We start from the raw sequence: 16,122 nt of genomic DNA on the forward strand, positions 1-16,122 counted from the left end.
CAATGACCAGGAGTTTTAGATGAGAAATTACGAAAGTACAAGTAAGCGCCGCCCAACGGGCATGCTTGCAGTGATTAGCGTGGCATGGCTAAAGAACATCAGCTTGCAGGCGCCCGACCGGTGATCTGCTAGCCAGGCTGACGTGAGATGTGAGTCGATGGACTGCTCTTTGTATCCAACCAATTGATTGATGAGGGCGTGTAGACCATCAATCTCCCGTTTCCGCGGCGTCGTTTCTATAGGTGCGTCTGTGATTGTGATAGGGCACATGGAGCAATCACGTAACGCTTGTCCGTCTCTGCAGTGGCCCATCTGACAAATCCCGAACCTGTATTCTGACAGGAGTCTACTCAATAAATTACCGAGAGAGGAACGATAGTGTTGACGTTACATCCATTACCCCGTCTCGTAGCCTCTATTTTCGGATCTGGGCATTGGAACCACGATAGTTTATTGACATCTACACTCGACGAGGGTGCATTAACAGCTGGACAAATCGGACCGACAGTGCACCAGGACTCCAGTACTGTTTGTATTTCCGAAGCCTCTGGAGCCATAAGCAATGCAAGCTATGCAAGCTTGTGAACGAGGCAATTAGGACAAGAGATTATGACTATATAACCTCGTGGTTTAACCCCGTTTCTGGCTGCGATGGTCTCTAACTTACAGCTCCTGACATCAAGAATACAATCACTTTTATCTAGTTCATATACCTGTTTAAAAGATCTTCCAGCCATACATCATGAAGCTTTTTTCGGTTGCCTCCGCCGTTTTTGCTGGCGCCATCGCCCTGGCAGCTGCTGCGCTAACCGAGGAGGCCGGTCCCGTAGGCCTCCCCGCCGACTACGAGGGCATTGTCCAAGTACTCGATGATGGCACTCTTGTGCCAATAGCCAATGTCACCACTTCCAGCGGGTAAGTCCTTCCATCATGCTCTTTAACACCCGCTCTGTAAACTAACCTAAAAAAAAATGTCTAGCGGTGCTGTCGAGAAGAGAGCCGCCGGCACTGTAAAGGGATACCTCTGGACAATAGACTGCACTGACGAGCATTACGACTGGGGAGTGGGCAACGGATGTTTTGCGTACTACACTGGCAGCACGCTTCGCGATATGTACTCAGTTCTAGCCACTGGGAATAACTGTCACCTAGAGTTCTTTGGTAACGGCCAGTGTGCCTACTTTTCCAAGGCGGACTTGCGTGGGTCGAATGTCTGCGGACATATTACTGGCAGCCAGGCGTTCCAAAGTGTTCGAGTGAACTGTAACTGATGGAAGTGGCATGAGTGGATGATTCGAGGCCGTGCCGACGGGCCATTCACCTAGTACGGCGTGGTGTGCGCTCACGAGACGGGGTTGTGGGCCCGGGAAGTCGCCAGTGCCTAAGGATTTAAAGAGCGTGGTGCGGAGGTGTTTGTGGTTGACGCCTTAGTATAGGAGGGAAGGAGAAGCAGCAATACATTCGCTTAGTTCAGTGGCAGGTCCGGTTTTCTTGTTAACAGCTAATAGAGCCGATTGGTAGTGAACTCGATGGTCACAGCCGGCGCCATGGGGAAAGGCTTAGACAGACGCCCTCGCCGAAAACGACCGTTTTTTCTAGGAGGACCCTCACACGTTGTAGACAGCTAGACAGTAACGGGTTGTCACGCGTTCGCGACAGTGGCTGATAATCATATATCCGACCGGTTTCCGTTAGCAAGGCGGTTTTCCCTTTTTTTTTTTTTTTTGAACTCTTTATCGAGGCCGTTACATTTTATATGCCGTAATTAAATTATGAAATCCCCTAAACCTCTTGTATTAATCCATATAAATATATATGGGGAGAACTATTCTTGGGAAGTCCACTGTGGTGCCTACCCTATGAAGAGCAGCTCTCTTAGTGTAGCAGTAATAATTGAAAACATATCTCGTAGGAGAGGAAGACACAGTGCCGACGGGAACGATCGTTGGTAGCACGGGATAATATGGCGCAATCCGTGCGCCGTCATTTCGGCCCAACTGATTGGGACCACGGAGCAGACGAGGCATGATTCGACTTGCATACTCATTTCGCTGCATATCTCGAGGACAGTCAATCCAAAAGTAGGGCCATGAAGCACCTGGGCCCGGAACGCCGGCATTGACCAAGAAGGTTCGTCCCTGTACACGCAGCCTCGCATATTGAGGGCATTCTACTTAGACAATAGGCAAACTACTTGAATAGTCAATTTTATTCCATCCAAATCACTTCTGGCCGTCAGCATAGCCAACTCGGGTATCGAACATGGTGGTAGTATAAGATCTGCTAAAATCAATCAGCCACCGAACGGATGTAGTACTGGGTAAGCAAACGCCCTTAGCGGCTCTAGCTTTGGGTGGTCATCCACGCCCTGGACGCCTGGTCCGTAAACCCAATTATGACTCTCAAGCACCACCGCACCCCCGCCTTCCATACAAAGCTTGCGACTCTTGTCGACGAAGTCGCCGGTAGCAGCGGTAGACCTACAGACGGCGATCCTATACCCTTACTAGGAGCGGGGCGATTCCTGTCGTGGCAGCAGCATGAGCCCTTGGAGACAAAGAGATAGAAGTAGTCCCCGTGCTTGAACATGTAGGGACCCTCCTGAAAAATCGATCCGTTCAAAAAAGTCCCGGGCGGACGAGGCGACATATTCTCTTCGCCGGAGGAACTTATAGGCTCATCGCTCAGTATTAGCTGTTCCGATGCTTTCTCACAGAGGAATGGCCCATTGAAAGTTGGCTCTGTCGAGCACCATCTACCTTGCAACCAAGATCCTTCCGACGCTTCGCTCGTAGAGGATAGATACGGACTCAAGTATGTCTTAGTCTCAGGCTTTTCAGATGGTCCCGTGTTAGGTATCACCGAGCAATACAGATTCTCCGCACGTGCTGTCCCAGCTGCCGGTTCCGGAGGGTCTTCTATAAATTGCAATGCAAATTAGAAGAAATAAGGTCGCGGCGCAATCTCGTGAGACCTGGTTGTAATGAATGTTGCTATAAAAAGCAGATTCTCAGAGTTCCGTTGGAATAAGGATTCTGCCTATTTGAATTTTGTTACCAATAACAGCCCGGAAAATATAGTGCTTGAATTTCGCCCTTTGGAATCGTATATTGGCATTGTCCTATGAATAGCGCCTGGTGATCAAATTTCGTTCCTAAAAAATGCTATGTACCGATCATGCCCGTTGTCCACGGGTATATATATCGCTTGGGGATAGTGGCAAGCTCCAAGTTCCATGATCCCATCGCAGACTTCCACCATCGTCCCCTGAATCTACGAATCTACACGCAAACCAGACGTTCCAACTTTTCAGCCGACACTCACTCCTTTCCAGCGTTTCCAAAATGTCCTTCTCTACTTTCCTATTCCTTCTCATTCACACCTCGAGTCTGGCCCTGGCTGGCTTCGCAGGCGAGCGGCAGATCTTCAACGCAACTTTCAGTGGAAACGGCTGCCCCTTCCCAGAAAATGATGCGCTATTGCAGCCTCAGCTGTCGTCAGATACAAATGTAAATGCCCCCTTTTCTCAGCACGTACTTGCCCGGCCATACTCGGCTAAGCCGCTGGTAACTCTAGACCATCACTTTTCAACTGAACAAATTCGACGCCTCCGTCGGGCCACATATCAACCCTCCCACGAAAGGCCAGGTAAACTGCCAGCTCAGCATTTTCGTTACTCACCCACCGGACGTCAAACTTCGGGTGACGGAAGCTCTGTTTGACGGGTTTCTCACTCTTGGGGATGGCGTAACGGCCCGCCTGTTTGCTGATTCCTACGTTAACTTGTTGGAGGAAGAAACTGTCATCGGCACCGATGAAATAGAAGGAGGCGGAGCTTGGGCTGCGGGTCAGGCATTTTCGCGTTCGATCCACTTCGCCGAGGAGGAAAACTTGTTTACGCATTGTGGAACGGAGTGGTCGCTCCTCAAGGTAACCTTGAGGGTCCAGTTGAAACCTACCAGCCGGGACGCCTCTGGCTCTCTCTCCCTCGGGAGCAGCCAGAAAGACCAGTATATACAAGGGCTAACACTCGAATGGCAGGAATGTTCAGATGACAGCGAATAGTTCTGGGAGTCTTTGTGATTTTTGTTGTCGTAGCAGGTATCCCAATCAACCTTTGTTTGATGGAAGTTTCGCCTCGAGACTCAGGAGACTAGGGGATCGGCAAAAGGCATCTTTGTAACTAACCATTTTGTTCTTGTTTCTACTTTTATTCTAGCATTTCAAAATCCTCTAGACGATGGACTGCTGTGACTAATTTTCGTCACTCAATGTGAATCTGCAACGTAGTATGATTACTTACAGCCGGGATATCTTTTACTAGGTGGGTTCCAGCATACAAGTCGTAGCAGAAGTTAATATGAAGGAACGTGACGATAGAAAATTCACCTCTCCGCAATGGAAATAAGAAGCCGTCATGCAACCTGCACAATCCCACAACCGTGGATCTAATTAGCTATCAAGATACTGAATATCTATCGCATTTGACAATGGGTCGGGCCAGAATCCTGTTGATCTCTTCCATTCCCCTCTCTGTTAGCTCCACAACCTTGGCATTCGCCTACACCTTGTCTACTGTGGTGGCACCCGGAGTCAGGACAACCCTCGGCACGCCCGAAGCCTTAGAGAGGGCGACTACCTAGCTAATGGCGATTTGCGCAGTGGTGCAGGCAGGCAGCTTTTCTTTGCCGCGAGGTTGGACACCGCTTGGCTGAGCTTAAGGTTCCTAAGAATATAAATTTGAGAAAGGAAGTCGTCAGTGGCAGGTCTCAACTCGATTACTACGGTCCAGCTTTTATATATATTTATCTATTTATTTTAAGTTCGATATAGCGTGTGTCGATGTACCTCGCTACCTTCTACAAGCAGTCAAACCCTTACTAGCCGTCAGGACTCAGGATTCAGGATGCTTCTAGAGGGTGAATCAGCTACACCTTTTGGAAGTGATATAGCCACTATTACTGCGGAGCAGTCGCTGTCTCGATGGTTCCAATCGCCCCTGTTATATATCTTCCAATAGCTTCTTGACTTTGAGAAGAGGTAGGAGCACTCAGAGATCCCTCAAATCAACGTTCCCGACCCTGTAAGTCATGAGAAGTGACCATATTTCGCTGTTGATGTTGTCTTAGCCTTCGGCGCGTGTTTGAGAGTCTACAAGTATCGATATCAAACCCCTCCGAAAATCGCATGACTCCATTTTAGAATGTGTGGAGGGAAGGAGCAGCCGTCCCCATCCCTCCTTTCTTCGTCCCCGCCACCCGAAATCAACTCCCACATAGCTTTAATATGAGGGGATAGGGCAAACCTACCAGCCGAGTTGTTCAAGTGAGTCTGCACTCAAGGTGGTCTGGCTGGCCAAAACCAGACGACTCAATAGGGTAGAAAACGACCCCGGATTGTTTTCGTAGGTGATGCGTTCGATCCCGGAGCCGAGCCTTTTTGCTATCTTCCCCCAGCCATTTTTTTCTTCTTTTCCGCAGGAAACGTTGAGACTTTTTAAATTTACTGCTTCTATTACCTTTGTAAATTATTTTCTTTTTGAAAAAGGATTGACTGACAGCTTGAGTACGCTTGTGTATTTATTTATTATCTACACAAGTATAAAGGTACCTATCTGTCTTTCTGTCGCTCATCACGCCGCATTAGTGCTTCTTCTTGGTCGACGAGTGGTCTTTAACGCTTAAAATTCCGGGCTGATGCCAAACCTCAGACATCACCAGGCTCGTGTCATATGTTTGTCTTGCTGGTCCTCGCTAGTTTCCCTCTCTGATCCTAGTTCGTTGCCTCAAGCTTTGTTCGTCTCCACAGGTTGCGGCTGAGCTGAGGCTTTGTCGACTTTTGCTGCCTAGAATCTGTGTCGCCAAGGAGTTGGGGGCTGAGCACCCCCATGCCCAATCGTCGGCAAGTGAGTCAACGCCCCGCGACTCGTCAGAGTTCGGGCTCCTGCTCATTAGACTTTCGTGCAATCAACTCGTTTCAACTCCGACCCCAATTTGTATTTAATAAAGCCCGATTTGCTTGTCCCGCGTTTTTCATCTTCCCAGGTACTTGATTAAGCTTCAACCCGCGAGCAAAGGTAAATCAAAGAAGGAGGGTTATGGTAACCCCAGAATCCCGCCTGATAATCTCCGACTGAGTCCACAATTCAGAGTACCTTCGGCCATGGCCGCCCCGGTCATTACGATCATTCCGCCGACAAACCCCAACGGTATCACAGTCGCCGTTACAGAAAGAGACATCAGGGGACCCTCGCGGCTTCTCGACCTTCCTCGTGAGATCCGGGACCTCATCTACTACCACGCTCTCGTCGAGCCTCCACGATGGGAAAAGCGCCACCACGCTTTCTGTCAGTACTGCTCCCTGAGCGTCACCATGGTTGAACGACCGCCTTACTCGCTGTCATACCGAACGCGAGTGAAAAAAAATGTTTGGGCTTACCACGTTCAATGTACCTGCGCTCGGAGACTGGGTCTTGGGCTTCTGGGATGCTGCCGGACCGTCTACGAAGAAGCAAGCCCTTTCCTCTGGTCCCACAATACTTTCATGGTCGGAGATAATGCGGAGTTCCTCCTTGGTGTCAACAAAGTGCTCTCCGAGGAGACACTGCTGATGATTCACCATCTTGTCATAGTTAGCCGCGACTTCAAACCGGAGTCGTCTGGCAGGTTTGATCCCTTCTGGAACGCCATCTTTGAATGCAGCAACCTTCGAACCCTGGTGGTTCAGCGCGAATATTTCAGCGAGCATGGCCACAAGATCTTGAGGATTCCGTACAGGCTCCCTCACCTCGAATCGTTTGAACTAGGGGCACTGTTGGAAAGAGAATATAGCAGTTACTCTGCGCGGGTCGCGGGCTGTAACCAATACGAACCTCCTACCATAGTGTTCAAGGCGTCATGGCCTGTGCCCATGCAGACTTTGCTCGAAATAGACGACGAGACCGAACTCGAAAGGGTTATGAAGGAGATGTGTCGGGGTTTCAGGTACAACTTCTGCGTTCACGTTTCCACCGCTATCACTGAGCAGCTTAGGCTGCCGCCATCTACATTTGAAGACGAAGCTTGGGGACATCGTATCAACAACTATCCCGTCAGTAGGGTGGTTGCCCTTGCTGGGAAGTCTAGGGCGAAGTTGAAGCTCCGAGATGGCACCCGCTGCGAGATTGACATCCTCGGCTTACCAGTATCCCGACAACTGCGCAACAGACATGAAAGGCAGCGTCGGCTCAATGACTCGATGAAGGCTTCCGGAAAGGGTGAGCTTGTGGAAAAGAGGGTCTATGATGAGTTCATTGCGTCGATCGCGGAGGAATGCGATAGAAAGAAGGAGGAGGAGAAGAAGAAGAAGAAGAAGAAAAAGACGCAGGAGGACGAGAACGAGAAGGAGGATGATCATGATTCCGATACCCCTACCCGCCGCAGACGGCGTTCTGCCCCGGAGCCAGAGCGTATGTCGCTCGAGGAGAGGGAACAACGGAATGCCGAAAGGACAGAGGCGTATCGACAACAGAGAATTGAAGAAAAGGCAAACAAGAGAGCGGCTTTGACTGAAGAGATGAGGGAGTTCGCAGAGCTAAAGAAAGTGCAGCGAAAGCGCGTTGCACGGTAAATCGGGGTTTTTTTCTTCTTTAAGACTCCTGAGAGAGGATAACTCGGGCCTGTATAGTATTATTGTATCAACAATTGGGCGAACTCGATTCGCACAATTATTGCGTTCGCATAGAAATAAAACCCTCCTAATACCCGTCGACCACAAAGCAACCACGAAGCGAGCTTGACGCATAGCCCCTAGTCCTTTACTAGCTCTAAGCCCTTCTATTAGTGATTTTCGAGTTCGGGTGTGGAATGGTGGTACTTTGGAAGCCGGAAAGTCAAACTGCTCTCTTCAATTAAAGGACATCGTGTTGCTGTCAGAGCACTCTCGCCCGAGCATCGCTCCCCCTCCAAATTGCAAATCCTGCACATGCAATATTCACCGCCCTAAGCATGGATCATGAGTTCGATTGAACGAGGTGCTAAGCGGGCTGTCTGATAATATCTGATGAATCCCATCACAAAGGCGTGAAGAGGCCATTAATATTTTGTCGGGTTGGAAAATGCCCTCCTCCGTGGCGACACCGACAAACGGGGTGAAAGCAGCAGTGGCCAGGGCAAGCGGGAGAGATGAAGGGAACCCAAGGTAAATATTCGATTGGGACAAGGCTCAAGCAGAGAGAGCAAATGCACGCCCCAAAATAGTATACTCTAATACTATTCCTAGCTCTCATGATGTCTCAGTCCTACTCTTAGGTTCCGGTGGGGGAGGGGCCGCGACGTCGGAATGCCGAGCGCAACTGACGCACGCACACACACAAAACCGCTTCAGGCAGGGACTCGGTGTATTCGCGATTAGGAATTAAATCCTAATAGCGTCGTTCGGCCGCTCAGGGTTTCCCGAACCAACCATCTTTTTTGTTCTCCCCACCTTGGCATGATGTTGCCGAATAAGACTCCTTCGTCCATACATAGAAGTTCGCTCCCCCCGGTGGGCCACAAGCCGAGAGGGATTTTAGATAATCTACGAAGTACGTCCCGGTCGCATTATTTTGCAAAAGTCCGGCCAAATTTCCCAGGATTTGCTTATCAATCTCCGATCTCGAGCTGAATTTGCCGACACTAGACCCGGCGGCGCTCCTGGACTCCCCTAACGCCGAGAGCCGACCATCCGATTGGTTCGAGACCTTCGAGCTGGCGAGAGCTGAGGCCGAGTTCGCAAGGGGGAGTGCTACGTCTTCCTCTCTCCGCATACCCGTATGGCGCGATGGTTCGGTCGTGTAATAAAGCGATGGTTCACCGTCTCACCGTGTTCAGTTTCATCTCTGCCTCAATACCGGTCTTGATAATCCACTGTTCCCTTCTTCCGAGCACACACGAGTCTTCAGGCTGACGTTGAGGTAAAAGCTATCATGATCGCGGGACTCAAGAATGTCGTCGTAATTGGCGGTTCGTACGTCGGACTGGTAAGCCTGGATCGATCTGCACTGGGACCTACCTGGCTCTGGAATTCAATACTGACTTTCTGTCTTAGGCAGCCGTCAAAGAACTTGTCAATATTCTCCCTGTCACACATCGGGTAATCTTCCAGAGTAAACATTGGTCTGGTTGAGATCATTAGGCTAATCGTCGACATTTCTGTCCAGGTTCTTTTGGTCGAACCTCATAGCCATTTTCACCATCTCTTCGCATTTGTACGTCATTTTAGAGGTTACTCGTCCTCCTCCTCTCTGATAATTTTGAACCTACTGACGCTTTTGGAGCCTCGATTTTCAATTGTATCGAATCATGAGCACAAAGCCTTCATCCCCTATTCAGCGGCCTTTGCGGCATCCCCGGAGCCCTCTCGCCACTCCGTTATCAAGGCCCGAGCCATATCCCTACAACCAGACTATGTACTCTTAGATAGAGATTGGCAAGGCTCCAAAAAAGTGCCTTTTGATTATCTAGTCATCACCACGGGCACACGACTCCAACCACCGGGAACTATGGAGCACGACGAAAAGGCGCTATCTGTCGACTACCTGAGGTCGTACCAACAACAGGTGAAGAGGGCGTCTAAGATCGTTATAGTGGGCGGAGGAGCGGTTGGAGTTCAAATGGCCACAGACTTGAAGGAGGTCTACCCGGAGAAAGATGTTACTCTCATCCACTCTCGGGACAGGCTCATGCAGCTCTACCATCCCAAGATGGATAAGGTTATTAGGGATCGGTTTGACGAGCTTGGAGTGAAGTAAGTTGCAGCTCGTTCAAGGCTGTCTCTGGATATGGCAAGTGCTGACATTGATATTCGCAGGGTAATAACCGGGGTACGCGCTGTTGTTCCCGAGGGAGGGTTCCCGAGTGATGGAACACCTTTCGAGCTCGAGTTGAAAGACTCCAGGAGAATCCCGGCCGACCTCGTCATTCCGGCCACTGGCCAGACCCCAAACAACCAGTTCGTAGAGACTTTAGAACCTACGACCGAAACACCCATCATAAACCCTGCGAACGGATTCCTCAACGTCCAGCCAACTCTCCAGCTGAAGGACCCAGCCTATCCCAACATCTTCGCTGCTGGCGATATCGCTGATACCGGAGCGCACAAGGCGGCACGGCCTGGAATGGCCCAGGCCGAAGTTGTGGCAAAAAATATCTTTGCCATGATTGAAGGACACGAACCAAGTGAAAAGCTCCAAATAAACCCTCCAGCGATCCACTTGACCTTGGGTCTGGTAAGTGAATTCAGCCCCGTATTGTAGTGGGCCTACCTACATCCGCGGCAATGCTAACAAGTAAACTAGAAAAAGAATATGATTTTCAGGAACCCGGCGACGGCCAGCGGAGCTACCGAACCGTTTATCAACATGAAAGAGGATGGCGCGGAGGATATGAAGATCGAGAGTGTTTGGGAGAGACGGGGAGTCAGAGCGGTCAAGCCAGATGATTACCACCTGTAAGAACTAGGACACGTCGGATTGGCTTGGAGCTGAGTCGGTTGTAATATATAGATAGACGCTAGACTGCCCAGAATGCAATATCCTTGGGATTTTACTAGCATTGTCAGCCACCCAATGAAATTGGAAGACACCTTCGACAATGGCGCATCGGTTGACGAAACATGGCTCCGCGACGAACTAACCACTCTAGGCCCAGTTCGACACCAAGTGGAACAAAAACAGGTAAGATGGCCGAGCGGTCTAAGGCGCCAGGTTAAGGTTACCTTAACAAGTAATTCCTGGTCCAGGAAACTGGGCGTGAGTTCGAATCTCACTCTTATCATATTTCTTTTTTTCCTTCTCTTTTTTTTTTTGCCCTTAGCGCAGGAGCACCACCATTTGTGAGCCCAGCTGGTGATATCTGGGAAACCTATATAGGTCGAAGGGCGAGGGGCGCCTTGGCTTAAATTCCCTTCCCAGAATCGGGTCGAGAAATACCCCTACAAGGTTAAATGTGGAAAACTTGACCCCAGTCCGGAAAATGATGATTGGTGCATCTAAATTCTAAAACATCGCCAGTCTTTTCAATTTCCACCAGACACCGACAAGCATCTCGACTTTTCGGCCCGGGACCAATCTCGCCTCAATTTAGACGGATCCCATCGTCGTCGATTTTCGGGATAATGGCAACGTTCCATGGAATGGAAAAATTTCACGATACGCGGAGCCAATTTTCTCCACATGATGTGCACCTCTCTTGTATGTGCTGTTGGAGCAACATGTTGCCGATTGTATCGATTACAAAGTGCTGAGGTGTATCCTGTCATCGGAACACTGCTAAAGAGCTTGTCCGCTGAGTCGGTGCCAAGGACTATAAAAAGGATGCCTTGGCTCTTGGTTAGACGACTGGCTGACGTCGTTAAGAGTTATCAAATCTAGAGGCCCTATAACCCAAGCTTCAACAAACCAAGAACGCACAATGCATCTCCGAAGCTCTATTTCCCTCCCAATCTTCGCGTCCTTCGTGGCTGCCCAGACGCAGACGCCCTGGGGTCAGTGCGGTGGAAACGGCTGGACTGGTGCGACTGCTTGTGGATCTGGATATACCTGCACCCACCTGAAGTCAGCACTTCTCCTCTCTAGATTTTTCCCCCCATTTTCACTCGCCCTTCAAGCATAGCTCGCTCTAAGAGGGTCAACTCAGCTGACGATAGTGTGCAGTGACTGGTACTACCAATGCGTGCCGGGTGCGGCTCCGACAACGCCCTCAACCACCTCCACATCCAAGTCTTCCTCTGCCGGCGTGACCACAACCCCTGGTACTGTCTCTAGCTCCCGCTCTACTCTCCAGACGAGCACACGGACCGGAACTGGCTCCTCCGCCGGACCGACCCTTGTCAGCGGATGGTACTGGATCCGTGCCGTCGCCGAGCCCAATTACCACAAGTACCTCCAGTCGAAGCCGGCCGGTTCACCCTCCGCCGCATACCTCGACGATGGTGCCAACGCTGGCCAATTCAACATCGTCAACGGGCAGCTAGTCTTCAATACCGGGTCCACGACATTGTACATGCACGTCGAGAACCCGTCCGACAAGACGCAGAGGGTTTTGGAGACGTGGTTCGATGCGACGCCGAACAGCTACGGCAAGTTCGCCTTCCAGGGCGATACTCTCACGTGGCATGCCGACGATATTTCGCGGCAGAACGAGGCGGCGTGGTATGTCTGTGAGGGCCAGCAGCTGTTCATTAATACTGGCGCCTACCTGTACCAAACGCCTGCAGGGTGTGCGGACCAGACCATTCACTCGTATGGTGGTTCGACAGCGGACCTCTAGATCTATGAGATAGGAAACTGAGTGGCAATGTTTACCGTAAATATCTTGAATAGCAGAGGGATAGAGTGCAAGAAAAATGCATTAACGAATTGAACAAATATTTGGTATGATATCGTGTAGGCATCTCTCTTTGGGATACACTTGCGACAGTCGCTCCACCGTTTTTCTCATGTCAATACGAAAGGACAAGCTGCATGGACGGACGAGGAAAATGTCTGGCCAGTCCTGCAATATCGAAATAATACAACTATTTGCGTAATGTGGCCCAAGGACGCCTGGTTCGATGTTTTGCCGAGGGAAGTCTAGGATAAGAAATAAGAAGTACTCTAAATCTATTTCTAGATAAATAAAGAAAATTATAAACTAAACCCTTAATACCATCTTAAAGTCGTCTTAAATCTAGAGCCTGCTCCTTTGTACATAATGGCTCAGGACCTTGACGAGGTCTACCTACTCTTAGTAGAATAAGATAATGTATACCTGCGATACTGTTACAAAACCAACGAGCCGTGTCTTTTATCGCCGTCTCCTTGCTTGCATAGCGGACGCGGTGACTGTAGGGGTATACTATACCTATATATAGTACGCCCTCTTCAATTTTGGAAACAAGATCATCTTGCGATTTTAGCAATTTGCTACGGCAGATTGGATTGCCGAACAGCATATTTTCACTGGGATTGCATAGAAGCTAGCATCTTCTTAAGTAAACTTTATATTTCGCTAAAGTTTATAAGCGGACTAATGTTCAGTAAAGTTGTCGATGCTTCGGCCCTTTCTGCTATGGCAACGTCCACGAAGGCCATTACACTACATGCCACGACCTCTCTCAGGCTAGGCACACCAATGTATAGGCAATACCAAGGCAGGAGAAAGCTACCCGTTTGCGGAAGCTGCAGTTTGCCGCGGCCCCCCTTCCCGAGCTCCATTAAATCCTAGCTTTATGCGCGGGCCCCGAACTACTTTGCTGTCAGTGATAGTGAACGAAAGAATGGAATAGAGAGAGCTTGTCATACACGATCTGGAATTCGAGGACGCGGTGTAGCCTCGTTGTGAGCTCGGCGAAACGGGGAACATTTGCATCATGTATGAAGCCATGCCGGACTAGGAAATCCAGCATAACAAGAGCATAACTAGGTTTAAATTGGCCTTGCCGAAGAAGAAAGAGACTGTCAGCATTCTTTCAGTCTGTCCTGGGAAAAGGAAATAATGCTGGCAGAAGAAATTGATTATACTGAAAAAAGCGGCACGTACCTTCGAGTAGGGCAGCCTTGATCTCGTCAACATCTAACAGCTTAAACGATTCGGCTTCGTGGTCGTGAGGTTTGGGCACAAAGCCAGCGGGCAGTTCAAGTTCGAACAGGTACTCGACGATGGGTTGGACCAATCCAACCTCTCCGATGGCTGTATCGCCACGTAAATGCATGCAAGTCAGAGTACCACACGGCTTTATATTGGGACGCACGAGAGATTCAGGTATAGAAGCTTCTTCGAAACCCTCGTGGACGGCGGCGTCGTTGGGCTCCTCTCCTACGGAAATACCGCCAGCGACGGTGTTGTCGAGAAGGCCAGGGTAGAAGGCGGTGTTTTGGAACGCCTTTGGAGCCAGATCTTGGTCTGGCCGGACTCCGATCCGGTGAAGGCGGTCATGTGGATGCCGTAGGTCACGACTCCAAGAAGTGGGGTGGCAGCTCGCTCAACGGCGAAGAGCAGCTGACCGGCGGGGCCGTAAACCGGCTTCCTTTCGTTACGCCATCGGGACAGAATGACGAACTTTTTTTCGTCGCGGATCTTGAGGAGAGTCTTTTCAACGACGGCTGATCTCGAAGATGGATTGTTGCCCCCAACCAGAGCGAGGGTCTTGGGAGTGGTGGACTCGTCGAGGCGCCAGCCGAGTTGATTACGAAAGGCAGTGGCGACTGAGGGCACAACGAACCCGACGCTACGCGAGCTGACAAATGGAACGATATGGAACGATGAGGTGATAGTAGCTGTTGACTGCTTCTGTGTACTTCTTCAGGTCGCGCTGAGGAAGCGGGAAACTGGAGTAGAGAACAGGGTCAGTACATGACACGGACGGAGGCAAGGACAGCTGGACATTAGAGATCCTTACTTGTCGCATTCATTCACGACGTCCAGAAAGGACATTGGCGCTTTGGAGGCTACGTCAGGCATGGCTGCTAACGTGGTATGGTATTGAAAAGATTGTGTGAGGGTGTCGGGTAGTGGTGGACGAGAAAGGGACTGGAAGGAGAAAGTGCAAGGGAGCGGAAGGGAGAGAAAGGAAAGGGTGCGAATGCCCCAGTGAATATGTGTTCTGCCTTGCGACTTCTACTTTAGGCCTCACTCATTTCAAATCAGGAAACTGAAGCCTGTGAACTTGAAGTTGAGCGCGAAGGGCAGGATTAACTTCGAGGAAGGCTCTACCCACGGATCTCCACAGTCTATATTTGAATCGCCACCCATCTACCCAACCACCGCCCGTCCTCTCTCTCGTCTTTCAATTCTTGTTTACTTCAGCTAATTATTCTCTCAATCAAGGATCCTTTAGACCAAACCCCTATCTTGCCCCCAGGTCCTGAGCAAAGCCCCGCGCAAATGACAAGAATAGTGGACCCTGCACCTGTGGCAGCAACGCCAAGTTCCAGTCGTCACGCCGTACATCGAATGGACGCCGACTAGAGGCGTGTGGTTGAACACGCTGCGGATATCATGAAGGTCTCGCTCCACGACTTGTTGCAAGTCGCGCCCATCATGCGCCCGAGAGCCCAGTCTAGGGAGCAGGGCACGAGTGGCCTTTACCGCGAGTGGACTACTACTCAGAGAGCCATCATTCATCTCGCTGCTGAAATTCTGGATGTATCATTTGAGGATCTCGTCAAAATCGCCTTTCTGTTGCGCCCGGTTGATGCTGGTGTCCATTCGCGTGGTGGCGCGGATATTCGTTCAGCCGACGATAATACTTCATCGACGCAGCAATTGATCACTGACGTGTTGCCGGCAACTACTGGCCCAATGGTCTCGGATCCGTCTCTCTTCTCAGACGGACTAGCCGAAGGGACACCATTGACATCCGGTACGTATAGTATGCAAAAACAATCCCGTGATTATGTGGCTTCTGGTTTTAATGATCGACTTCCAAGGCACGAGTACTCATTCTAGTATCAACGATACCCCGACGGCGCCCTTGACGCCGGAGGAACCTGTAACAAAGTCCTTCTCACGAAGGCGCCGCGGGGAATCCTCTAACTCAGGCTACGGCGCAGCCAGCGAATCAAGATCAATCGACCAGTCCTCTCCCGGAGCTCGATATCGATTCAGATTTTGGAGAGGATTTGTCCGATTTTGATACCGAAGATCTCTGGGATGCGGAGACCGATTTCGGATCTGACCTTGTGGACATGGAGCGAACAGGCACTCCGGGCTAACCCCTCCTATTATGCCGTTTTTGGACTCCCTGTTTGGCACGGGGCGCAGTTTTGTGCATAGGAAACTGAGTGGCAGTATTTACAAGTGAAGATCCTGGATCGCAGAGAATAATAGAGTGCAATAAATTGAATAAGCATTTCCTATAATATCGTGTAGGCATCTCTCCTTGTCATCAGTTATCATACACTTGTGACAGTCGTATTTCTCATGTCAACATGAAGGGACAAGCCACACGGACGAGAAAAACGCCTGGCCAGTCCTGCAATATCGAAAATATTCCAACCGATGGGGTGCAAGGACGCCTGGTTCGATATTTTGCTGAGCAAAGTCTGGTGATGTGGCTGAGTCCTCGAAATGGTGGTTGAAAAACCGAAGGTAGCATTGAGATTGCCAGCGATTGCCCACGAGA

General features: G+C 50.2%; 5 protein-coding genes and 1 pseudogene across 5 annotated transcripts; 4 read left to right on the forward strand and 2 right to left on the reverse strand.

Moving 5' to 3' along the window:
* Window positions 1–742: 742 nt before the first annotated feature.
* Window positions 743–1,271, forward strand: SAPIO_CDS9509 (uncharacterized protein; the record flags this gene model as incomplete). The annotated part of the gene is made up of 2 exons (XM_016790884.1): window positions 743–915; window positions 980–1,271. 2 exons carry the CDS (start codon window positions 743–745, stop codon window positions 1,269–1,271), a joined length of 465 nt encoding a protein of 154 aa, XP_016639394.1.
* A 2,091-nt stretch (window positions 1,272–3,362) lies between these two features.
* SAPIO_CDS9510 (uncharacterized protein) lies at window positions 3,363–3,903 on the reverse strand (the record flags this gene model as incomplete). Its single annotated transcript, XM_016790885.1, has 2 exons — window positions 3,363–3,476; window positions 3,682–3,903. The coding sequence occupies 2 exons, from the start codon at window positions 3,901–3,903 to the stop codon at window positions 3,363–3,365; spliced, it is 336 nt and encodes a 111-aa protein (XP_016639395.1).
* A 2,259-nt stretch (window positions 3,904–6,162) lies between these two features.
* On the forward strand, window positions 6,163–7,608 carry SAPIO_CDS9511 (annotated as a pseudogene; the record flags this gene model as incomplete).
* Window positions 7,609–9,520: 1,912 nt separating this feature from the next.
* Window positions 9,521–12,287, forward strand: SAPIO_CDS9512 (uncharacterized protein; the record flags this gene model as incomplete). The annotated part of the gene is made up of 6 exons (XM_016790886.1): window positions 9,521–9,765; window positions 9,829–10,246; window positions 10,316–10,467; window positions 10,662–10,693; window positions 10,759–10,768; window positions 11,672–12,287. 6 exons carry the CDS (start codon window positions 9,521–9,523, stop codon window positions 12,285–12,287), a joined length of 1,473 nt encoding a protein of 490 aa, XP_016639396.1.
* A 1,527-nt stretch (window positions 12,288–13,814) lies between these two features.
* SAPIO_CDS9513 (uncharacterized protein) lies at window positions 13,815–14,459 on the reverse strand (the record flags this gene model as incomplete). The annotated part of the gene is made up of 3 exons (XM_016790887.1): window positions 13,815–14,235; window positions 14,297–14,326; window positions 14,398–14,459. The coding sequence occupies 3 exons, from the start codon at window positions 14,457–14,459 to the stop codon at window positions 13,815–13,817; spliced, it is 513 nt and encodes a 170-aa protein (XP_016639397.1).
* A 537-nt stretch (window positions 14,460–14,996) lies between these two features.
* On the forward strand, window positions 14,997–15,712 carry SAPIO_CDS9514 (uncharacterized protein; the record flags this gene model as incomplete). The annotated part of the gene is made up of 2 exons (XM_016790888.1): window positions 14,997–15,360; window positions 15,513–15,712. 2 exons carry the CDS (start codon window positions 14,997–14,999, stop codon window positions 15,710–15,712), a joined length of 564 nt encoding a protein of 187 aa, XP_016639398.1.
* Between the last annotated feature and the right edge of the window lie 410 nt (window positions 15,713–16,122).

Source organism: Scedosporium apiospermum, assembly GCF_000732125.1.
Source record: "Scedosporium apiospermum strain IHEM 14462 chromosome Unknown SEQ_SAPIO_0143, whole genome shotgun sequence".
Classification (NCBI taxonomy): Eukaryota; Fungi; Ascomycota; class Sordariomycetes; order Microascales; family Microascaceae; genus Scedosporium; species Scedosporium apiospermum.